General features: G+C 48.0%; 1 protein-coding gene across 1 annotated transcript in view; it reads left to right on the top strand.

Annotated features, from left to right (window-relative positions):
- Window positions 1-25,321, top strand: part of LOC119178002 (glycogenin-1) — a 123,403-nt gene that overhangs the window by 14,242 nt on the left and 83,840 nt on the right. Inside the window, exons 4-5 of the mRNA XM_037429172.2 lie at window positions 649-824; window positions 22,124-22,268. Coding sequence (XP_037285069.2) covers window positions 649-824; window positions 22,124-22,268 — 321 coding nt within the window. The remainder of the gene's footprint in view (window positions 1-648; window positions 825-22,123; window positions 22,269-25,321) is intronic.

Raw genomic sequence — 25,321 nt, 5'->3', positions numbered from 1 at the left:
AGAAATTTTTACGCGAAATGGAAAATTGCAATTTCGACCTTAATTTTTTTCGCTAATAATGAAGGTATGATAGTGGAACATATACCACTAGAGATCTCAAAGTACAGTTCATCAATGCGAACAAAGTCACTGTTTCTCTTCATTGTCCCTTCAAAAAGAACCACTATAGCCTTTAGAGTTACCTTCCTTCGTTCATTCATAGGTATTCCGTAACAGAGTATGCAAGAGCACACAACTATGAAACTCATAAAGAACAGGAAAGTGCGCGTCATTCTTTTAGGGTTGTGCCGACTTGCAATGCACATAGCTCTCTTAAAAGTACATGTTACCGCTCCTCTGGTTCAGGTCCGACGGGAGTAAAATTATCTCTAAAAATAGTTTCGATCTCTCCTTCACGAGAGTCATACACTGGGCAACTGAGGAAAAAAAACGTCAAACAAAATATTTCTTTTTCCTCTTTGTGCACCTCACTCATGTTAAGCAGTGTGTATGCCGTGCAGTTACAAACACATCTCATCGATTGAAAGTGTTGGTTACCATGCAGATGTGCGTAACAGTCATGCAACCCTTCAATTGACTGTGCAAGCGAATGAGCTCGACATCTGGTGGTCCCTCAGTCGTCCTTCACCGTTGCTTTTCCTGATACAGGGCTCAGCAGGACGTCCTTTCTTCGACCAGGCATTCTTGAAGTTCGGCTCATCCGGTGCTAAGATCGTGCACTTCTGGGGCTCCGAGAAGCCCTGGGCTCAGGTGTACGACTGGTCCAAGTCGCAGGTGCACCCATCCCCGGACAGCCCGCATAGGCCAGAACACCTGCAGATGTGGTGCGTATGTAGGCAGTTACGCACATCAGTGGCACCAAACTAAGCGGGCGATTGCGATTGTAACGGTTCCTTCGCAAAGTGCCCAGCTGGTGACCTCCCTGTGGAAATCTAGAAGCATGGTGACCGTGTAGGCAATGCCATGCATGTTTCTGTAAGTGGGGAGCACTTGGTGGTTTTGGCTTGTCATCCATTCATATATCTTGCTGGTGACCTCCCTGTGGAAATCTAGAAGCATGGTGACCGTGTAGGCAATGCCATGCATGTTTCTGTAAGTGGGGAGCACTTGGTGGTTTTGGCTTGTCATCCATTCATATATCTTGCGTAGCGCGATCACGCTCGCAGTAGAGCGCTCAAAATTAGGTTAGAATTAGCGACGAGGTCTAAAATGCAACAAATAGAAATAGTCAAGAATTAACTGCAGTACATAACTAAAATTGCTAAATATGCTAAAAAAATTTGCGGCAAACCTTGAAGCCGGAAAGAGAGGGCGCCACTCAGCGAGTGAATGCCTCTCCTCTGACGCTTCGGCGTTGCTGCTACTCCTGATGGATGGCGGATACAGCTTGACGGAACTCACTGCAGATGGCGCGAATGCCGTAACAAACTGGCAGCCAACAAAGCGCAGCAACAAGTACCGCCAATATCGCACTCAGAGTTTGCGAATTTCCCTAACGAGATTCTGCTCGTGCCCGCAATGCTTACCTCAAGCATTGGCAACATCAACGCTTTGGTAAATGGAGCAGTTTACGCTCGCGAATGGCTGGCGGCTCATGCTCCCTGTGCTACGCGCTTCCGTGAGTTTCTCAATAGTGAAGCTATCGCACGTTTTTTTTAGATGCGGAAGCATCTTATACTCGCGCCTTGAAGTGCGCCGTCCGCACCGCTTCTCGAACATTCGACAGCTGACGCGCGCGCATGCGCCGTCGCGCCGTCGCCCACTCTTCCACCATCTGTGCATCCCTTCCTCCTCTACACACCGCGCGCGCTTCACTCCTCCACCATATGTGCACCCTTCCTCCTCTACACACCGCGTTCGACATCTACAATTCTCCTGATTCTCCAGTGGACGCGCATGTGGCGTCGCGCTTCGAGAACATTCAACAGCTGACAGTGCATGCGCCGTCGTGCTGTATATATACTCAAGGTCGGCGCTCGCTCGCTCAGTTGCCACTCGTCGGTTGGTTTGTACGGCGCGTCGACGTCCAAGGTCGCGGTGAAATGAATTCCAACGAATCCACAAACACAATGATCGACGTCCCTTCGACCAGCGCCGCCCTTTCGCATACGTGTGTACGTGTTCACTCATTTAACACCCCCTCCTACAACCCCGTTAACCAATTTAGCCATCGACCCAAGTAAGTCGCAATTTAACACCCCATTTCACAACCACGTTAACCAATTTAGCCATCGACCCAAGTAAGTCGCACTTTAACACCCCGTTAACCAATTATATGGTCCGCATCCTCCTCAGTGTTCCCCCGAGGGAAGCTGCGGGCAATTTTTTTTGCTGTTGTTGTTGTTCAAGTCTTACTCCGCACGCCACCTCTGCATTGTCCAGCAAGTCAAGCGTCTGTCTGCCCGTCAATAATTTCTTCCTGATGCGTCGAAAGATGATGTTCAAGTCGTCACTTCTCGGTCACTTCTAGAGGCCACTTTCCACTAAGTGAGGTCATGACAATTCTAACAATTTTGTAAATGCTAATTACCTAGATATCCTATCTTAAAATGTATACGAGCTTATATACAACCTGAACAAAATGGGCCACAATAGAACTTAATAAGCAAATGGCAGATAAAAGCACATGTTGCAAAGGCAAGCAAACGTATAAAAACACTTGTAAGCGCCTACAAAATGTCATTGTTGAAAGCACCGCCAAGAATTTCATTCATATTATAAATTCGTTTTAACTGTACTAGTTTAAACATTATCTACATGCTCACATAGTTACTTTGTCACAACCTGTACATTAGCGGAACTGAACAGCCTTATAATAGTAAATAATGTGGCATCCCGCAGACACAGCGACGAGACACAGCGAGAAACTTGCCCGATAAGCAATGGCAGTGCAATTTCATTTGTTTGTTCGCAAATTCAATGAGCTCAAACGTTTTTTTTATCGATACTCCAGGCCAATATGCTGGTCCATGCAGGAGAGGCAATTGATTGATTTATATGTGGGGTTTAACGTCCCAAAACCACTATATGATTATGAGAGATGCCATAGTGAAGGGCTCCAGAAATTTCGACCACCTGGGGTTCTTTAACGTGCACCCAAATTTGTGTACACGGGCCTACAACATTCCCGCCTCCATCGGAAATGCAGCCACAACAGCCGGGATTTGATCCGGCGACTTGCGGGTCAGCAGCCGAGTACCTTAGCCACTAGACCACCGCGGTGGGGCGCAGGATAGGCCAATATAATAAAAGTATGACAAGGCATTCACAAAATACTAACAATTCAAGAAGGAGAAAAAACGAACTGTGCATAAAAAAGATACAACCTATAAGAAAAAACTTTCACGTGGGTCAAAAACAACAAGTTACGCAGGTGACAAACTACAAAAAAAATCTTGATACAATAGTAGGGCACTGCACAGCATGGTATTCATGACAGAATCGCAAGAAAAGTGTAAGCACTGCTCTTATTTATACGAAATTTTAAAAGAAATTGTTTTCTAATTATTTTGATAAGTTCCTTGATTGTATGACGTGAACAGGTAGAGAGTTTTATTTTGTTATGTTGCGTGGGAAAAAACTGTTCTTGTGACATTCGGTTTCGGAAAATATCGGCGTAAGAAAGAAGCTGTGTCTGTGTCTAGTCTATCATGTTTTAGGGCTACTAAAGAACAAGGCAACTGAAGGCCAGTTTTCCCTTTTATGATGTGTAGGAACTGTAGACGACTAAGTTTATAGTGATGTTGCAGTGAACCTATTTTATTGGTAAGCATTATCAGTGAATGGAAATATTCTCTTTTGTGTTTTCCAAAAACAAATCCAACAGCCTTCCTTTACACTCTGAATTCATAATGTCTTTTTTGGTCAGAGGATCCCATGCAACCGCCACATATTGAAGTTCTAAACGAACAAAAGTTTCATCCGTGAGGGACATAAAATAGCGTAACAACACCTTAATCACAAGCTTAATGCACTTCAGTGAATGTTCCGCTATGTGTGATGGGGGCCTGTGAAACCAACCTAAATAATTGATACCAGTGTTGCGGAATGGGTGCCTCCATTTTATACCAATTTCATTCCAAGGACTTGCAACTTGCCCTAATTTCATTCCTTTCAATTCCTCGGGTTGAAAAAATTGGCAGATCCCACGTACAGTGGGAATCGATGATATGTGGATATGCGAAGCACGAATGAGAAAGGTTGACATGTCACTTTAAAATCAGCCCAACATTACCAGTTAGAGGTAAATGATGCCGTACGTGACTTGCGTGTCATGATTATAATGTTTGAATGTGTAGTTCACTTTCGTCATCTATTCACGTCATGTGATACCAAATTTAGTAAATGTGGAGCTAGCGAAACGGTCGCGAGCACGCTATGAGCGTGGTATGTTGTCGTTTTCTTACATGACACACGTGTCTTTATTATCATGTTTGCACCCGTCATGTATTTCGTCATCCATTGACGTCACGTAACACCAAATTTGGTATATGTAGAGCTAGCAACACAGCCACGAGCGCATCCTGAAGGGCCAGTGTACTCCAATCTAGCGTTGACGCGCGCGCACGTTGGGCACAGCGACGCTACGTTAACAAAACGCGAGCACTCTATTGTCTGACGAGAGGCGCGACCGGCGCGACCAGCGTCCGTCAACGTGGCCCGAAGGCAACCGGTGCGAAATGCGACATGCTGCATTTTGCGCCAATGCTTTATCCAGACTAAGGTCCCTAGATGAAACGAGTCTCCGAGGTAGCGTCACTCATTGTTCTCGAGCCATCCTCCTGACTCTCTCGATTACCCCTCTTTTTCTCTGCCATTCACGTCTGTAATTGGTGCATTCCTCGCGCGTGATCTTGCAAATGGCTGGTGGTGTTAGATAGATAGATAGATAGATAGATAGATAGATAGATAGATAGATAGATAGATAGATAGATAGATAGATAGATAGATAGATAGATAGATAGATAGATAGATAGATAGATAGATAGATAGATAGATAGATAGATAGATAGATAGATAGATAGATAGATAGATAGATAGATAGATAGATAGATAGATAGATAGATAGATAGATAGATAGATAGATAGATAGATAGATAGATAGATAGATAGATAGATAGATAGATAGATAGATAGATAGATAGATAGATAGATAGATAGATAGATAGATAGATAGATAGATAGATAGATAGATAGATAGATAGATAGATAGATAGATAGATAGATACGCTCAAAGTCGCCGAAGTTCGCTATGAATTGCGTCGCATTTAAAAAAGCTTAGCCAATTCACACTCCGGGAATGGCCAGACAGTTCAATTTCATTCCTACAATTCCTCAACATAGGAAAGGCATATCTTGATAACTGTGTCGAGCTAAGAATCTGAGAATGATCGCAACAACATTAATGTGATGTCATCAAAAGCACAAGAACTGCAATAGTACGCAGAACAAGTTACCACGGTTGAGGGATAGCAGCTTGGTGAATTATCTCATGCAGTACCACCACACTAGTAGTTCCTATAGGGGCAGTTCTTCTGTTACCTATAGCATTTGCATGGTCAGCACAATCTTAGGAAAAACGTCGGTAAACAGTTGGCAACGCATGTATTTACTTGTTTCGAGTGTATTTTACTACCTTCATGGTATCTCTTTCTTACAGCCAGCAGCTAGTAAACCTTGAAACTTTTGCAATTACTAAGAATGTTTTCTTGGTCTTTTTAACCAGGTAACTAATAAGCCAGATACGTTGCCAGATCGCTCATGAGCACCGCTGTCTATATTGTAGTAATAGTGACACTCTGCAGACGCATTTAAACTAATCTTAATGCTGTCGATTACTTCGAAATAAAATTTCCGTGCTAAGTTATGACACACATGTGTGCAAATTGAAGAGCAAATGCTGATGTGTACAAAAAGTTTATTATTTTTCTAAATGCTATGGCTGCTAACCCGTACACAGTGTGCTATTTTAAAGTAGGAGCATGAATAGCTTTGAAACGGCTGCTACAGTAGATACCGGCTAAGTCTTACTATTGCGCGCGCCTTTGTTAACGCGATAGTAATAAAGAGCTCGTGCCGCAGAAATTCCGCCGTCGGCGTCGGCACCGTAGGTTATGCGGAAAAAATCGTCCGTGAGCGAGAAATTGAGAAAGAAACAAATAAAATAATCAATAAAATTTTCGGTCCCATTGAAGATCGAACCTGGGTCGTTCACGTGGCCAGCAGGCGTCCTACCACAAAGCCATGATGTTTATTGCAGCTGTTCCGGGAAAAACCACTACATAAATGCCATGTAGTGGAAGAAGTCTCCTTAACGCATTTTGTTCAACAGGTGTCATGACGAAAATGAGCCCATTCGGCGTTTTGTAGGCGCATTTAGGAGGCCATCAAACTACGTCGAAAAACGCCGGGATAGTGCAGCCATCGCCGCTGTAAACCCACAGGAACTTTCAAACAGCTCTAAAAATGGGCAACTATGTCCATCTAGCAGAAAACATATCATGTTTCTAGAGGTGTGGATCAAAGCAAACAGCACACGCTAGATAATGTGCTGCCATCTGTGAGACATTGTAAGGCTCTTTATGGCCTCCAAGATGACAAGTGCGCGGCGGGTGTCTTGGAGGCAATGTGACTCTTGCTTTAGATTAAAACTTGTATGTACCATGCGCGCGTGTGCGTGTGTGTGTGTGTGTGTGTGTGTGTGTGTGTGTGTGTGTGTGTGTGTGTGTGTGTGTGTGTGTGTGTGCGTGTGTGCGTGTGTGTGTGTGTGTGTGTGTGTGTGTGTGCGTGCGTGCGTGCATGCGTGTATGTATGTATGCCACCTATGAGACATCGTGAAAAACGTGTCTCCACTACAGCAGAGCGCCGTTCTAGCAGAGGGAAGTGGCCACACTGCACAGTCTTGCTCATCATTGAGGGCCTGCGGGACATTCATGTCAAGTAGTGTCCCACAACTAACGAGCCAAAACGACGCTAACGTTGAAGCACGAGCAACTTGGAGCACTACCCACACTGCCTTATCTGCGACCCTTCATGCAGCATCTGTGTCAACTGGTGCTCGACGACGAGGGAGGCCACGCATGACCAAGGCGCAAAAGGCAGAGAGCAAAGCGCGGCATGCTGTGCCTATGTGACGGAAGCGCATAGAACTCCCGATGGCTGTTTGAACAGAGCGAGACTGTGTGTGCGTGTGTAACAAAACATATTGTTGCGTACATGCACGAAGAAAAAGAAGCGTATACGGTGAACGCACTCGTCGCCCAGAGCGAGAGAGGAAGAAGAGGATCAGGAGGATCTTTAACCAGTCGGCCGCTTCTGAGCAGCCCCTCGCGACCTAATAAACGGCCCCTTTCAGCGTCTACCACTCTCTTTCAAACGTAACAGAGTGGTGGAGATGCTGGGTAAGCGCTTCAACTACGGAACGATCACAGCCAAAGCTTAGACGAAGCCGTCGACTTGCCGGTCTCCCACCATCTGCCGTGAGTGACTTCGACATGCCCGAAGAAACAGGCGTTTCCAGGACGGCACCATCTGGCCCGCTTCCATACTACCGAGTTCCACCGCCCTTAGGAGGAAAAGCCGAAGAAGATGTCGACGCCTGGCTCACCATGTACAAACGTGTGGGCAAGTCCAACGGTTGGTATGCAGCCACTATGCTAGCCAACGTAGTGTTCTCCCTGACCGACCGACACCGCACTGGTATGGTACGAGAACCACGAGGACGCACTCACGACGTGGGATCTTTTTGTTGAAGAGCTCAGGGCGTGTTTCGGCGACTCGGTTGCTAGAAAGAAGCGGGCTGAGCAAACACTGTCACAACGGGCACAGCTACCAGGTGAGACATGCACCACTTACATAGAAGAAGTGTTAAGGCTGTGCAAGGTGGTCTGTGCTACCATGTCAAAAGAGGACAAAGTTGGGCATCTGCTCAAGGGGATTGCTGAGGACGTGTATAATTTTCTAATTGGAAAATAAAGCCTCAGTTCTGTGTCCGACGTCATTCAGCATTGCCGAACGTTTGAAACGCTCAAGATGCATCGAATTGCGCCCAAGTTTGGTCGGCTGGCTAACGTTACAACTGTTGCCAGTGTGGACACGAATCCTGGCCTCGACCTTTTCTCTACCATTCAACAGATTTTTCGTGAGGAACTGTCCAACCAAGAAATGTCGTGTTCTACAGCTGACCATCGCGAGTTGTGTCTGCTACGTGAGGCTACGGATGTGCCTCCTTTGACCCCATAGCAACCGACGATGAGCGCGGCAACTGTGGAGTACAGCCCAGCCCCACAGCCAAGAATGACAACCAGATTTCCCGCGTCGCGGTATGACCGACGCTCTCAGCGCATGCCTCCTCGACACCCGACGTCTCGGTATGACGCACCCAACCAGTACATCCGTCACACAAGAGCAAATGATGACGCTCTATTCATCGACGAGCGACCGACGTTTCGACCTCGGCCGGTGTGCTATTCCTGCGGTGTGCCAGGCCACATATCGCGATTTTGCAACCGTCGGGTGACTCCTCGGTATCACCAACCATGCGACTTTTCACGACCCTTCGAACAGCCTCATGGCGTCCGGCGGCCGGCCCACATACCACCTGATGACAACTATTGGCACAGCAACTTCCGCAACAACTCCCCGGCATCTGACAGGAGTGTAACGCCCCCACCGTGACCTCGTGCTCATCGTTCTCCTTCACCGCTGCGTCGTAATGCGGCGCCCTCTTCGCCACCGGAAAACTAGCCAGCGCGGCCAATGGGGGCGAGGTCGCTGGAAACGTGCTACTGAGAGAAATACCTCCTGTGTGTATGTTTAAAAACAAAGTGCGTGTTTTGGTGGATCATGTGCCTGTGATGGCCTTGGTGGACACAGGTGCAACGATTTCCGTGATGAGTGGTTCCTTTAAAGACGTGTTAGGGCGGAAAGTTGTTTTCACCTGGGTTGAAACTTCGACGTTCTGTGGAGTGAGTGGAGAGCCATTGCACCCTATTGGTGTGTGTTGTGCTGAGGTATTTTTGGGAGGCCTTATGATAAGGACAGAGTTTTCGATTATTCCTCGGTCGACACATGATGTCATTCTCGGCATGGACTTCTTGCGAGAATGTGGTGCCACTGTAGACTGTCGCACGGAAAAAGTCTTTGTGAGTGGCCAGATGCCTTCAGAACTTCTGGAAACTCCAGCGAATGACCAAACTACGCTGTGTGTCTGTGGCGATACGTTCATACCTGCGTTGTCTACCGTACGTGTCCCTGTTGTTTGTCGCGGCGCTGATTCTGACAGCTTCGATGCGAGCGTAGAACCAATGCATATAAACTGCGTGAAGAAGAATGTGTTGGTTCCCCATTGTGTGGTATCGATTGATGGCGGAAGAACTGGCCTATGGACTGTAAACTGTTCCTCTGAGCCAGCCCGTGACCCTACCCAATGGTTTGAAATTAGCTTCGGTCAGCAAAGAACACGTGACCTTATCAGTGGTCGAGCTCACAGACGTGCCGGAAGAACGTGACGGAACTGGTTGTCACAATTTGGACGGGGCGCTTATGACAACGATAAATAAGTCGCTTAGCTCAAGCGAGCGCCGAACTTTAATGAATGTGCTGTTGAAGCACGTTTAGGTATTTGACTTTGCGCAGAAGGGCAAAGTAATTCCTATCCCCCTGTCTCGAACGCGCCATACCATCAACACTGGCGCGGCAAGTCCGATTCGCCAAAAACCATATCGTGTTTCCCCGTCAGAAAGACAAATTATCAACGACCAAGTGCAGGAAATGATGCAAAAGGGAGTGGTACAAGAGTCAGCCAGTCCGTGGGAGCACTGGTAATCCTTGTTAAAAAGAAAGATGGATCTTGAAGATTTTGCGTCGACTATCGCCGACTGAATGCCGTGACTAAAACGGACGTATACCCGCTGCCCCGTATAGAGGACGCAATAGACTGCTTACATTCGGCCTCTTATTTTTCCTCCGTAGACTTACGATCTGGTTTTTGGCAAATTCTGATGCACCCAGAGGACAAGAAAAAGACTGCCTTTGTAACCCCTGATGGGCTCTTCGAATTCAACGTGATGCCATTTGGACTGTGCAATGCACCGGCATCCTTCGAGAGGTTTATGGACACCATTCTGCGTGGCTTGAAGTGGAACGTTTGCATGTGCTACCTCGACGACGTCGTCATCTTTGGCCGCACGTTCAGTGAACACAACTCTCGTCTGGATACTGTTTTGAACTGTATCCGAAACGCTGGCCTAATTTTAAACTCAAAAAAATGCCACTTCGGAGACCACCAGACGCTTGTGCTCGGGCATTTCGTTGACAAGGATGGAATCCGCCATGACCCCCAGAAGACAGCAGCAGTTGAGGCGTTCAATGCGCCGCGTTCCGTCAAGGAGCTTCGTAGTTTCCTGGGGCTTTGTTCGTACTTCCGCCGTTTTATTCCGAAGTTTGACGACGTGGCGTATCCTCTCACATGCCTCTTCCGAAAGGACAATTCCTTTGAGTAGACTCCGGAGTACGATTCTTCATTTCGTCAATTGAAGTTTTTGCTGACGTCACGACCCGTCCTTCAGCACTTCAGTCCTTCTGCTCCGACAGAGCTTCATACGGATGCTAGCGGCATAGGTATTGGAGCCGTCCTAGTACAACGTTACGTTGATCGCGAACACGTCATCGCATACGCAAGTCGCTCCCTAAGCAGGCCGGAACAAAACTACACTGTTACGAAACAAGAATGCCTGGTGGTATTATTTGCAATTCAGCGGTTTAGGTCTTACATGTACGGACGCCCATTCACAGTCGTAACCGACCATTACTCGTTGTGTTGGCTTGTCAACCTTCGTGACCCTTATGGCCGCCTTGCGCGCTCGGCACTCCGGCTACAAGAATACAGTTTTACCGTCGCTTACAAGAGTGGTCGTCAACATGCTGACGCGGACTGTCTTTCACGTATGCCACTTAGCACAACAGACTGTGAATCCGATGACCTTGACCAGCTTGTAGCGTCTGTGTCGCCTACGTTCCCGGACTATCCCAGTTTCAGAGCAGAACAGCAGAAGGATGCTAAACTGGCACCACTATTCGCCGCTGCATCCGCTTCCACTAGTGCCTACCGTTTCTGTATGCGTGATGGGCTGTTGTTCAATAGGAACCTCTCCAGCAGTGACGCGCGTTTCCTTCTAGTGATCCCGGAGAGCCTGCGAACAGTTATTATGAGTGTCATGCACGACGACCCTACATCTGGACATTTAGGTTTGGCGCGGACGCTTCACCGGACTAAAGAGCGCTTTTATCGGCCTGGTATGCAGAAGTCTGTTGAGAGTTATGTGGCAAGCTGCATGCAATGTCAGCGTTACAAACGTCTATCAACTGGTCCAGCTGGTCTTCTACAACCGATGCCTACTCCAGGCGCACCTTTTGAACAAGTGGCCATTGACTTTCTGGGCCCCTTCCCAAAATCAGCTAAGGGCAACCGATGGATAATTGTTTGCGTCGACTACCACACACGCTACTGCGAGACGGCGGCCGTCCCCTCCGCAACTGCCAGTGAAGTCTCGTCGTTTTTGTTACAGTACGTCATCTTCCGACATGGCCCACCTCGCCTGACTATCAGTGATCGTGGACGACAATTCACAGCGGATGTCGTGGAGGAGCTACTCCGTTTGTGTGAATCCCGCCTGCGTCACTCGATACCATACCACCCCCCAAACTAATGGGCTGACGGAGCGTACCAACCGCACCATTATCAACATGTTGTCTATGTATGTCTCCTGCGACCACAGGAACTGGGATGACGTACTCCCTTTCATTACTTACGCGTTCAACACCGCGAAGCATGAGATTACAGGCTATAGCCCTTTCTTTTTGCTTAATGCACGTTCGCCCCGGTAAACAATCGACACAATATTGCCTTTCTGTGACCACGACAACGTCACTGTCACCGAGACTCTCTGCCTTGCTGAAGAGGCGCGTCGCATAGCTCTACTGCACACATTGGCATCGCAAGACAAGGCGAAGGCACGCTATGACATTCACCATCGACCAGTTATTTATCGCCGTGGTGATCTGGTGTGGTTGTGGACTCCGATGTGCAAGCGCGGGTTATGCCGAAAGTTTTTGGCCACTTACGATGGACCTTTTGTCATTGTCGACAGACTTACAGAGGTCAACTATGTAATATCTCGTCTCACGGCGAGTGGTCGACGAGCGGCCAAAACTCAAGTGGTTCATGTTGCCCGCCTGAAACTGTACACGCCACGACAACTCGACTGACTCGTCCGGCGGCCTTCGTCTGTGCGGAGAGGAATGTTGCGTACATGCACGAAGAAAAAGAAGCGTATACGGTGAACGCACTTGTCACCCAGAGCGAGAGAGGAAGAAGAGGATCAGGAGGATCTTTAACCAGTCGGCCGCTTCTGAGCTGCCCCTCGCGACCTAATAAACGGCCCCTTTCAACGTCTACCAGTCTCTTTCAAACGTAACAATATTATTAAGTATGCACTTAGCGGTTGAAGAACCGCAATAGGGGCAGGATTTCACTGTCGCGTTCAACTCTTAAAGGTGAAGCGTAAGGGTCCCCAAATTTTTATTATCACTTTTGCTTGATTTGTTTTTTGCCCACAAAGCCTGTGTAAGGGATGCTCAGTGCAAACTGCGCCTCATTTTTCGAGAAGGTTCGCGATTGTCGTAGATCGTTATGTTAAGAATGTGCGCGAGGCGTGAATGCTCGAGATTATTGCAGATCTTGCGCGAAGACCGTTGATAAGACTAGAACATTCGACGGCACATGTTTAAATGCTGCCTCGCTTCACTACTTGCCAGTCGATCGACGGCCGATGCTTTGTTCGCTGCTATCACTGCCTGTGTATTGCTGTAATCTGACCTTCAGTTTCCTGGTCACGCATTCGACCGAATAAGCGGTTTCATAATAGCATCGAGTCTGCTGCCCTTGTCCACGCCACGACCCTGTGACAATGTTCTATGTGCGGATGTCTTCGTCTGTGATTAGTTTATGTCTCTATGTATGGTGATGTGTACTTGGCATGGTTTTGCACGAAGTAATTAAGGACCACTAGTGAATCTACATGGATAATGGCAATTCGCTTATTATGCTATATATCCTTCTGTAAAAGAATTATTTTAATGTGGCAATTGACATACACATATATAAACGCGCTTTAACTAAACATTCAGTTATTTATTTATTATTTAAGTCAGTACTACTCGCGGACTACTTAGCAAACGAGCAAGTTTCACTAATCTTCATTTTACTTCCTTTACTTACCCGGAGGTTAGTGGTGACAGTGAATGATGACAGTGATGACAGTGAATCGACAAAATGATGACAGTGAATCGTCGCGTAGGAATTCGGGGAGGCGCCGCCTTTGTTTCGTGGGATCGCCTGGTATGACTTTCTACCAAACCAATGCTTTCAAAAGGCTATTCCATCTCTTTCTGTATGGTTCGTCTTGTACAACAGTTGATCGCACACACAGCTCACACAGCACGCCGCTCATCGTGTATCGGGGCGAGGGGGGTAATTTATGGTGCAATGACGTGCAAGCTGTTGTACGAGAGCTTGCAGTAAACTCAAGCATCACACTCAAGCATCACGCATCACAACCTAACGAATCATTTTAGTAATTAAGTGTCAGAGTCACGCACGGTGGGAGAAGCAAAAACAAAACGAAGGATGAAGACACAGCAGGCGGCTGAGGTGCTACCGAGGAGGGACGGGGGAATCACGAGGTGTAAGATGGGTATGCCTCTACCGTAGTTCTGCACGGCTGATACCACGGCATAGAGTTGTGGTTACACGAAGAATACAGAAAGACTTCGAAGCAATACAATCTATATACGGACAGAATTATAGTAGATGCATTGCTTATAAATGTACCATGCCTGTAATCAGCTAAGCCTTTTTAAAGTACAGCTTTATTGCTCAATTCGAGGGTCTGAATTACTAATGTTTGAAGTTTGAAAAACAGCACGTCGACAAAATTGCGCTATATTTTCGGAAAACGACTTTATTCTATTCACATTTCATTCCTCCTAGTTTTGTTGCCATTCCATTCTGGTGTTGCGAGAACGTGCAATAATTCCGGATGAATTCCGATTCCGGATTGGCAACTCCGCAACACTAATAGATTCACAACAAAACATTTCTTAAGCCTTTATTCTAAGAATTCCTATAGATGGCCTTATCACCGTGAAATTATCATATTCAGGTGGTGCTTACTTTTGACATATGCTATGCAGTGGCATGCCCTTTCAATACTTTCACCTTTGCGGCACCAACCCCTCTCCACACTCGCTTTGAGTTTTTTTTCGGCATCTCTGTTTCTTTCCTTCTTCCTTTCACTCTTTCTTTCTTCCTTTCTGTGCTCCCTCTTCCATTCTATTCACAGTGTCTGGCACGCCAGTTTACTTCAGCGTTCCTTCTTTTCTTTCTCTCTCGCCACCCCCGCCCCCTAGTTTTCTTACTGGCCTTCTACACTTCCGCGGAGATCGGAAGCTAGTTCTTGATAACGAGTTTCTGTGTATAGAACGAGTTAATGTATACCTTATTAACCAAATTTCGTTTGAAAGAGGAGGACTGCGTGGCGTATATCATGTATGACGCATTAAGAAGAGGGGCGTTCTTAAGCAATGTATGCCCGAGCCATGCTGAGGTCGAGATCCGACGACCACGCCCACCAATGTCTTGAAGGCCTTGCCATGCATTGGGCAATTCCTGCTCAAAAATTTTGGTAGTGCCGTATAAGCCAGTAACATATTGCCGCGTGCATAGCTGCATTTAGCGGCGAGATAGCGACGACAACGAAGAACGCGGATTTGCTCGAGAGGCGCAGCGCAGCAGAGTGAAGAAGACGACAATCTCAGCGGCCTTCTCTGAGAGCGTCTCTACAAGTCCCACTGTCCGTGTTTTTAAATAAACCCCCGGTAATTTATAACCCGCGACACTGGTGGAGGTGCTGGGTACTACCACCTCATGATCAGCACCCCTGTGAGAAGCCCCGAGTCCAGCCCTACGAGACAGCCACGCGTGGAGACGCCTGTGCACCGCTCAAGCCGTCGCCTTCAAAGTCTTGAACCAGAATTTGGCCTTTTAAAGGGAGCAACACTTCCGACAACCACCCCTACTCAAGAAATGGCAAGGAGTCCTGCACAGGTGACGGTCCAGAATATGCGCATTCCTGAACCATTGCATGGCCGGCCGGCCGAAGATGTGCAAGACTGGCTTGAGCAGTTCGAACGGGTAGCTAAATCGAACTACTGGAGTCTCGATGGAAAGCTCTTCCACGTATACTTCACCCTTGAAGACGGCGCAAAGACGTGGTTTATAAACCGGGAGGCAACATTGACGACATGGGAGGAGTTTTGTCGTCGGTTTCTTGACACCTTCGGTAACGCGGACCGACGCGAAAACGCACAACTCCTTCTTGAAGGACGCACCCAACAGCTGCATAAAAGCGTCGCCATGTTTGCTGAGGATATGGTGCGCTTGTGCCACCGCGCGGACCCCAACATGCCCGAGGCTCGAAAGCTAAGCCATCTCATGAGGGGCGTCAAAGAGCAGCTATTTGTTGGTCTTGTGCGCAATCCGCCGACAACAGTGGACGAATTCACTAGGGAGGCCACCGCAATAGAGCGTGCGCTACAGCAACGGTACCGACAGTCTGATCGCCCGGCCACCGGCACAGCTGCAGGCGCCACCGCACTTACCGAAAACGACGAGTTTTCTCTATGCCACCTGATTAGACAGATCGTGCGTGAGGAGATCGCGAAGGAGAACGCAAAGTACACATTGCAGTCACAGGCGCCCCCGCAGCAGGAGTCTACGGTAGCATCCGTCGCTGAAGTCGTTCGCTATGAACTTCGACAAGCGTTTGCCTCTCCTCAGCAATATTCGGCTCCACCGCGCCGTCCAAACTCGTGTGCCTATGCAGACACTGTGCGTCGTCTATTGGCTCCAGAAGTATCCTACCAGTCGAACGTATACAGCTATGCAGACGCTGTTCGTCGACCCACGCCCATGCCAGCGCCGCAGTACCTCGAACCGTATCCTGTGGCAGCCTGGGCTCAGCAGGATTCTTTCAGGCGACCCTATATGCGGAAGACCGACATATGGCGGACTGCGGATCGTCGACCACTCTGCTACAACTGTGGAGAGCCAGGGCACATTTACCGTTTTTGCCCACATCGCCGAGCTGAATACCGCGGTAGTGCACCTACAGCTACGCGCCGACAGTTCGACGAAAGCCGTGCCCCCATCGACGACGACCAGGCTGGCAGGCGGGAAGGCTCTTCTACCTTCCGGACGCGGTCACCATCACCGGCTCGCTTTGGTTCACCAAGCCGCCGTAGTTTTGCTGACGCCGTCAGAGGTCGGTCTCCCAGCTCACGGCGGGGAAACTGAAAGCAGCGACCTCTGGGGGGAAGGTTGCAAGCCGTCGAACTGCCGAAAATCTCCCACTGCTGCTGAAACACGTGAGAGACGACGATGAAGACTTCGCCGAGAAAACTGTGACTGCCGACCTCGCTGCCGACCTCGCTGTGACGATTGACAGCGTTGAAGTGACGGCCTTAGTCGATACGGGTGCAGACTTCTCCATAATGAGTGAACGATTGGCAGATGAACTCAAGAAAGTCAGGATGGAATGGACGGGCCCTTATATCCGAACTGCTGGAGGCCAGATAATGACTCCCACGGGAAAATGTACAGCAAGACTCACTATTGAGAATGTGGCTTTTGTAGCCACATTTCTGATCCTACCGGAGTGCTGCAAGCCTTTGATACTGGGAATGGACTTCTTAAGAGAGTACGGTGCTGTGGTCAACATACGCGACGGTGTGATCACATTCGCCGCTGACAAGTCTGTGACCCCTGATCCAGACAAAGGACCCAGGGTGTTGCGTGTGGTCGACGACGACGTCTGCGTGCCACCACTGTCATGTAGTCTTATTTCCGTGTGTTATGCCGTGCACTGTAATAAAGACGCCATAGCCGAACGCATCACTGACCTTCATTTTCACCAAGGCATCGCCATCGCTCGCGGTATCGTCAGCTTAGTGGATGGGCGCGCAGAAGTGCTTCTGACCAACTTCACGAATGAGTGCCGGCACATCGGTAAAGGCACGGCTGTGGCGTACCTCGAAGAGCTCGACTACTCTCATGACTGTCTTCTAATGCAAGGGGAAGCCACAGCTCAATCACCTCCACATACACCACCAGTTGATATCGGTCCTAGTCTAACACCGACTGAAAGATGCCGTCTTATGGAGCTGCTCGACCAGTTCAAGGACTGCTTCTCATCAACATCACGAGTAGGTCGAACGCCTCTGACTGAACATCGCATAATTACGGAAGACACAGCAAGACCGATCCGACAGAACCCATATCGCGTCGCTCAGAAAGAACGTGAGGTAATCCAGCAGCAAGTCAAGAAGATGCTAGAGGATGACGTTATCCAACCATCAAAGAGTCCTTGGACATCGCCAGTGGAACTCGTGAAAAAGAAAGACGGCAGCTTGCGTTTCTGCATCGATTATCGTAAGCTGAACCATGTTACAAAGAAAGACGTTTATCCATTACCACGGATCGATGACTCTTTGGACAGGCTACGGCATGCGCGCTACTTCTCGTCAATGGACCTTGAAAGTGGATACTGACAAATAGAAGTACATGAGCGCGACCGAGAAAAGACCGCCTTCGTGACGCCAGACGGGCTTTATGAATTCAAAGTCCTCCCTTTCGGTCTATGCTCAGCCCCATCCACGTTTCAGAGACTAACGGATACCATTCTGTCCGGCCTGAAATGGAAAACATGCCTTGTGTACCTCGACGACGTGATCGTTTTTTCGGCCACGTTTGAAGAGCATCTAAAGCGGCTACTGTCAGTCTTTCAAGCCATACGGTCCGCTGGACTCACACTCAAACCGGGAAAATGCCACTTCGGCTTCGAAGAACTCCAGTTCCTGGGACACGTGATCAGTTGCGAAGGTGTGAAGCCTGACCCAGATAAAACAGCAGCCGTCGCAAAGTTCGCAAGGCCTGTTGATAAGAAAGCGGTCAGGCGTTTTCTGGGTCTCTGCGCCTACTACCGGCGATTTATAGCAGGCTTCTCACACATCGCCTCTCCACTCACCCGCCTTACAAGGGAAGACATCGCATTTGTATGGGGTGAAGAGCAAGAAGCTTCATTCTACGAGCTGCGACAGCGTCTACAAACTCCACCTGTCCTCGCTCACTTCGACGAGAATGCACCAACAGACATCCATACAGACGCCAGCAATGTGGGCCTAGGTGCTGTTCTTGTCCAATGCCAAGATGGTGTGGAGAGAGTGGTTGCCTACGCTAGCAGAACGCTGACACGTGCCGAGTCCAACTACTCAACAACAGAGGAGGAGTGTCTGGCCGTCGTTTGGGCAGTTGCGAAGTTCCGCCCGTACTTATATGGCCGCGCTTTCCAAGTCATAAGCGACCATCACTCTCTTTGTTGGTTGACCAACATGAAAGACCCATCTGGACGTTTAGCACGATGGAGCTTACGGCTCTAAGAGTACGACATGGCCGTAGTTTACAAGTTCGGAAGACAACACTTAGACGCCGACTGTTTGTCAAGGTCACCGATTAAATCATCGGCTATAGAGGATGATGAGTTCCCAGGTTTTCTAGGAGTCGTTGATGCAGCTATCATTTCTCGGCAACAACAAGATGATCGGGAGCTCAACTCGCTTATAGAATTCTCGAACGTACGAGCCGCCAATGCACCAAGAGTGTTTTCGAAGAACTTATCGTCATTCTGTTTACGGGACGGAATTCTGTACAAAAAGAACTTTTCATCAACAGGTAGAAGCTATCTGCCGGTAGTTCCTGGAGCTCTCCGCAGCGAAATTTTACAAGCCTGCCATGACGAAGCCACTGCGGGCCACCTCGGTTTCACAAGAACACTGGCACGCATCAAAGAAAAATATTACTGGCCAAGAATCGCAGCAGAGGTTAAACATTACGTCCGAACACGCGTTGACTGTCAGTGGCGCAAGGTACCACCTGTCAAACCCGCTGGGCTATTACATCCTGTGCCCATGCCAGAAACCCTGTTTTCTCAAATCGGAATAGATCTGCTGGACCCATTCCCAACATCGGACAGCGGCAACAAATGGGTTATAGTGGCGACGGACTACCTCACCCGATACGCGGAGACCAAGGCAATCGCGAGTGGCACTGCAGCTGAAGCGGCCCAGTTCTTCATTGAGAACATTGTTCTGAGACATGGTGCTCCAGCTGTCGTCATAACAGACAAAGGTACCGCGTTTACAGCCGAGCTTTTGCGCACTGTGCTTACGCTCAGTGGCACAGCGCATAGGAAGACGACAGCTTACCACCCACAAACGAATGGGCTTACAGAAACACTTAACAAGACAATCGCTGACATGCTTTGCATGTACGTCGACGTAGAACACAATAATTGGGACCGAATATTGCCGTACATCACATTCGCGTATAATACGGCGCGCCAGGAAACAACAAAAATGACGCCGTTCGCACTAATTCATGGCAGAGAAGTTACGACAATGCTTGACGCCATGCTGCCTTACGATTGCAATGACTCAGGGACAGACGCCGCAGACTTCACTGAGCGCGCCGAAGAAGCAAGGCAGCTTGCCCACGTCAGAATAATGAACCAGCAGCAACTTGACGCCCAACGGTACAACCTTCGCATCGATTCGTCATTTATCAATCAGGAGATAGAGTCTGGGTTTGGTTTCTTGTACGACGACGAGGCCTCTCAGAGAAACTCTACGCCGATACTTCGGACCCTACAAGGTTCTGCGCCGTCTTAGCGACGTGACGTACGAAGTCGTGTCCGACGCCTCCTCCTGTTCCAAACGTCGCCAGCATCTGCCTGAGACAGTGCACGTGGCCCGCATGAAACTTTACCACTCTCACTGATGTAAACACTCGATGGCCACATCTCTACCTGTTGAGCGTCGAGACGACGCTCACTCTGGTGGGAGGGTAATGCCGCGTGCATAGCTGCATTTAGCGGCGAGATAGCGACGACAACGAAGAACGCGGATTTGCTCGAGAGGCGCAGCGCAGCAGAGTGAAGAAGACGACAATCTTAGCGGCCTTCTCTGAGAGCGTCTCTACAAGTCCCACTGTCCGTGTTTTTAAATAAACCCCCTGTAATTTATAACCCGCGACAATATAAACTTCACATTTAGTTCTTGATCTGTCCATGTTATATAATAACCTTCGCGCGTGTATTTTCCGTAGCAGGCTGCTCATTTTATATAAATGTGAACAATGTGTGCTATTTATTAAGCCTTGTCGTTGTGCAGCAAAAGAGGGGCGTGCCAGTATATAAAAACGTACGAAAAAACGTACGACACTCACCGCTCTGTATACACCCACTCACAAAGATCTACGGAGGACTCGCTCTCTGGATTTTGTGCCAACCGGTCGTGCCCCCGTGATCTCCGACGACAGTGCAGCTCTGGCCGACTGGCTCTAACTACACCATCTCCTGTCGCCGACAAGAGCTCTTGCTGAGTGGTGCCCCGTCCTCGGACTCTTGCGACCGGGTTCATCTTTCCTATCTTTTTTTTTTACTTCGGATGTCACTGTCCCTCCGCCATGCTCTCTCCTTTCCTCTCTCTACCTCTATACCTTTAATCCTCCCTATCTATTTAATCCCTCCTTACCCCCATCCCTCGTGAGCTACGGTTGAGGTGTCGCACTCTTATGCAGACAGTTATGGGGCTCACTTTCACCTTCTTTTCTCTTATAAGATACACCTAAGAAAGATCTACAGAACAGGGGCTCTACTCTGATTGTGAATTTCTGCTCTTCTATATATTGCACGGTGCTTTCGACCCAGTAAATAGCGGTGTAGGTTGAAAAAACTACTTGGAACATATATTTATAGTATATATGTGTTCAGACAAAGCGGTAATACAGGTTTCTCAGTAATTTGGTGTGCCGAGAGAATTTGTGTGTGGCGAATAGCGTGTACGTATTTTCGTGAGTCGAACGCATCATACATTATATACACAATGTGCACGTCATACTTGTTGTCGTGCGTTTCTTTCTGGTGCCCATGTGCTTTGCCGCCCCACTACCAAGCTTACGAACTTACCCGTACCAAAAAGCCCACGCATCCACCCTTAATGCCGGTTCACAGAGGACACTGGGTCCACTAATTCCTACCTGCGGGCGACTCACTCGCTGGATTCCGTGCTGACCGGTTGTGTCCTCGCGATCTCCGACATCAGCGTAGCTCTGGCCGACTGGGCTCGCCTTATACACGACATCTCCTGACGCCGACATCCGACGACAGTGTAGCTCTGACCGGCTGGACTTGCTCTACGCCATCTCCTGACGCCGACAAGAGCTCTCACAAGTGGTGCACCGTCGTGGGACTCCTGTGACCGTGTTTCCATCTTACCTATCTCTCCTATCCCCTCGATATGTCGTCGCTCTCTGGCTTACCTCATCTTTCTTTCTCTCTTTCTACACCTTTATCTCTATCCTTTTAATCCCTCTTCAACCCCATCTCTTGTGAGCTACTGCTGAGGTGTCGCACCCCGATGCAGACAGTTGCGGGGCTCACTTTTCTCTTCTTTTGCTTCTTATACATAAACACCCCCCCCCCCCCCGCTACCTGTGATTGTCAGCAACGTTGAACTTTCAATGCTGTAACTGCCGCATCTCATAGCTACCACACCACGCTTTCATACACGCCGTTTCAGCATTTCATTACCATGCATGTAACTGTGAACTAATACATACCGTTTGTCTGCTGTTCGGTTTGGTCTCCCTAGCATGAGTCAAACGGGCTCCTATACAAGTGATACCACACCGGAGCGTTTCATTTGCATACGTCATTTTTATAGGCAGCAATTACCTTGATTTTCAGCAAACCTTATTTTTCGTTTTCCTCATTGAGCCCGGATTGTCACGTTTCTGTGAAAAATTCCCACTTTTGTTGTCACTTTACAGCACGTGCTGATTTGGTGTAGGACGCCGGCCTAGACGCTATTGAAAGAACCTTGAAAGTGCTATTTCTTTAAAGAGGACACTGCGCTGCAGTGCACTTCAAAACGCCGCTATTTACTACAGGTGGGATGTGTTCAGCCGCCACGTTCAGCCCAAGCTGGCCAGGCACCCGTGTGGGGATCAAGGCCGCAAACCGGGGCTCGTGTGTCGCGAGGAGATCTGCACTCCCTTCGGCAAGGAGGAGCACGGCGCGGCGTCCGACACCCCAGTGAGACCAATGCATTTCATGGCTTCCGTAGTGAATGCGTGATTTCTCTGTATGGCCTACTGGCTAGCGATTCTTAGAATGATGCATAGGGGGCACATGGGTGCTTAAGATCCACAGAGTTTCATACAATAATACCTAGAGAGGAATCTGGTGCTGCGATCATGTACCTCCATGGGGATTATGGGAAGTACAGGCTTCGGATTGAATCGCTTTAACCAGTGAACTGTCTACGGATCTTTTTCTACAGTTTCAGTTTTGTTCTTCGCGTGGAGTGGGTAGTGTGGTGGATGCAATGGACTGAAGCTGCGCCTTCGTTGCTTAAAGAACTTGAAAACTGCTAGGCCTCTCAAATTACTGCAACGCTAGAGCTGTATAATTCGTGTTTGACAGTTTAAGCCAAGCGTCGTCCACTCACCGATATTACATCGAGTTCACATTTGTTCTTAGTGCGTCTTGCCAAAACTCGTTGAAATCAACAGCAAAACGACGGCGACGCAAAGGAGACGCACCACCACGCTCTGCTGACTCGACTTCACCATAAAACTAGAGGTGCGTTGGGGGCAGACCACTTGAACATGCGCACTTGGCATTGCAGCAGACGAAACGTTAGGTGTTCCTCCCTTATTACTGTGCTGTTACTTTCATAAATAGATATTGCGTACTTTCGAGGGCAAAACAAGAATATTTGTTTTAAAATGTCGTGAAGAATAATTCATTACATCTTGATGCTAAATCTGGAACGCGAAGGCAGAACAATGCATATTCTGGTGGTTAAATTTGTCCAGGCTTCACTTCTACCGCCTAGTCAAAAAAAAGCATTTGCAATAAAGTTTGCATACCGAAAAAAATGAAGCAAGTTTCACTTAGAAATAACTTTATATCACTTTGTTTACACTCAGCAGAAAAGTGTCGCGAGGTTCAAGAACGTGATCCATTTGAAGCAGATTCGAAGTCTGTTCTTCCCGTCATTCCCATGGGGGCACAAGCGCCGCTGAAAGAGCCCGCGTAGACGCTGGCGCCAGATTCCCCTCTGTATTATTGTATGAAACTTTTCGTTAAGATCAATTTAAAATTATCTATGAATTGATTTGAAACTTCTCATCACGATGAGCACGAAAACTTTTCCGCGTGCTTGCAGTCTCCAGGTTCCACATTAGATATTTCATTATGATCGCTGCAAAAACAGAAAATATTTTATATGACTATAAGTATACACCAAATATTCGGATGTTTTGTTGTTGTGGTCCTTGAATCTATAATGCCAATTATTCCACCGTTAATTTGCGAAGTTAATATAGTTTTCAAAACTCAATCCAGCAAACTAAACTCAACCAATGACTTGACACTATCACATGGGTGGCCAACTAACGAGAGTCACGGGTAGAGAAACTTATGCGTCACTCAAGTAGACATACTATTATATTGCCATACTAACCGCGTAAAGACCCAACGGCATGCACGCAATTTTTAAGCAACAGCGACGAGCGACAGGCTTTGCTGCCGCAGAGATGATTCCGCAGCCCTCCCTCGCCACGTCGAGCGTTTCTGAAAGATTAGAAAAAAACACTTGTCGCCCGGAAGCCAGCGTGGCGATTTTTAGCAACATGACTGCACCCCTCATCTTCGCTTCAGGCTGTGTTCCAATTCTTAGACAGCACGTAGACAGTCTACGCAGACTGTTTAGAAAACGTCACCGAGCCCATGCTGTCCGAAAATTGGAACACGTTTAGACAGCTTTTACGCGACGATGCGCCACCTGGCGTCGAGAAAAAAAATCTAAAAAAACAAACGTAATTTCTGGCTTATTTCGTGGTGAAATAAAAAAAGTAAACTTTACTCACATTGAGCGTCTGGGAAAGCGTCTGCTTGTTTGCAGACGCCCATTCTGGCGAGATTTCATCTATCTGAGCGATTCACTTAGCCGCCATCTTGTTTAGACAGCAAAGTAGCCTGCATCGTATTTGTCTGCGATGCGGTCTTCTCGGAGCTGTCTACTTTGCCGGCTACGTGATAATTGAAATGGGACTTAAGATGGCCGTCATCCATTCAGCTGTCTATTTCACCGTCTACGGTGAGCATTGGATCACAGCCTCGTTTGCAATTTGTTCTCGATGCTTTTTATCCACGCGTACTTTGAAGTATGCACGACCACCTTCTTTACATTCGCATCTCACGCGGAGAGTGAGACAGCAGCCGCATTTTGGCGTAAATCTTGTTATCGATGATTTGCTTTGATGCTTCAGTGGTAGCTTGTGACAATTATGGTAGCTGGCTGCAAGGTGAAACCGTCATGCAAAGTTCGTCGTAGCCTCCGCAGCGTATGTGTGCGAGTACTTCTGCCACGCAACAATAATCGTAATCTACTTCGCGTACTTTCCTCGCGTTATCACCAAGAATCCTGTAGTTCGCTGTCACAAACGATGCACGCGTTATCACTGTGACATAGCATTCTTGACAGCGAAGAGGCCAGCCTCAGGTTTTCAAGAAAAGAAACGCAAGCAAGTCTGATGACGATTACATTTGCGAGAAAAAACTATTCGCCAAATACTGCCATTTTCTGTCGCTCCCGCCGAGTGTGGGAAACCTGTCGCAGTTAAGGAACTGTCTACCGTCAGTCACTGATTTTCTGTTTTGTGTCGCAATAAAAATTGCACCTTCGGATGTGTTTAACCTAACAGCGGTTTCTCTAGAAGGTCTGTAAAAATTTTGAAAATAGAATTTTTCTATCTGCGTTCGGTCTGCTTTCATCGCTGGGATGAATGTCCACAACACTGGTCAGTGGAAGCAATGACAATTGTATCGCAGGTGAAAGTCAAAAACTGAAACCACGCGTGGTTTTTGCAGGTTTAATCAAGTTTTCTTCTATTATTAAACCAAAAACAATCGGCAGATCCCACGTGGCTTATGAATCGATGTTACGCGAAGCATGCGGATGCAAAGTGAATACGTTTTAAATTTTTTATTGAACGAGACGTTAGATGTAACGCGCACTATATTGCCACTCACACTTAGTGGGTCGCTGCAAAAGCGGCTCTCAATCTGGAGGAAAGAAG

The sequence above is a fragment of the Rhipicephalus microplus genome, chromosome 1 (assembly GCF_043290135.1).
Source record: "Rhipicephalus microplus isolate Deutch F79 chromosome 1, USDA_Rmic, whole genome shotgun sequence".
NCBI lineage: Eukaryota > Metazoa > Arthropoda > Arachnida > Ixodida > Ixodidae > Rhipicephalus > Rhipicephalus microplus.
Note: the sequence above shows the minus strand (reverse complement) of the source record. Positions and strands in the feature narration are given on the sequence as shown.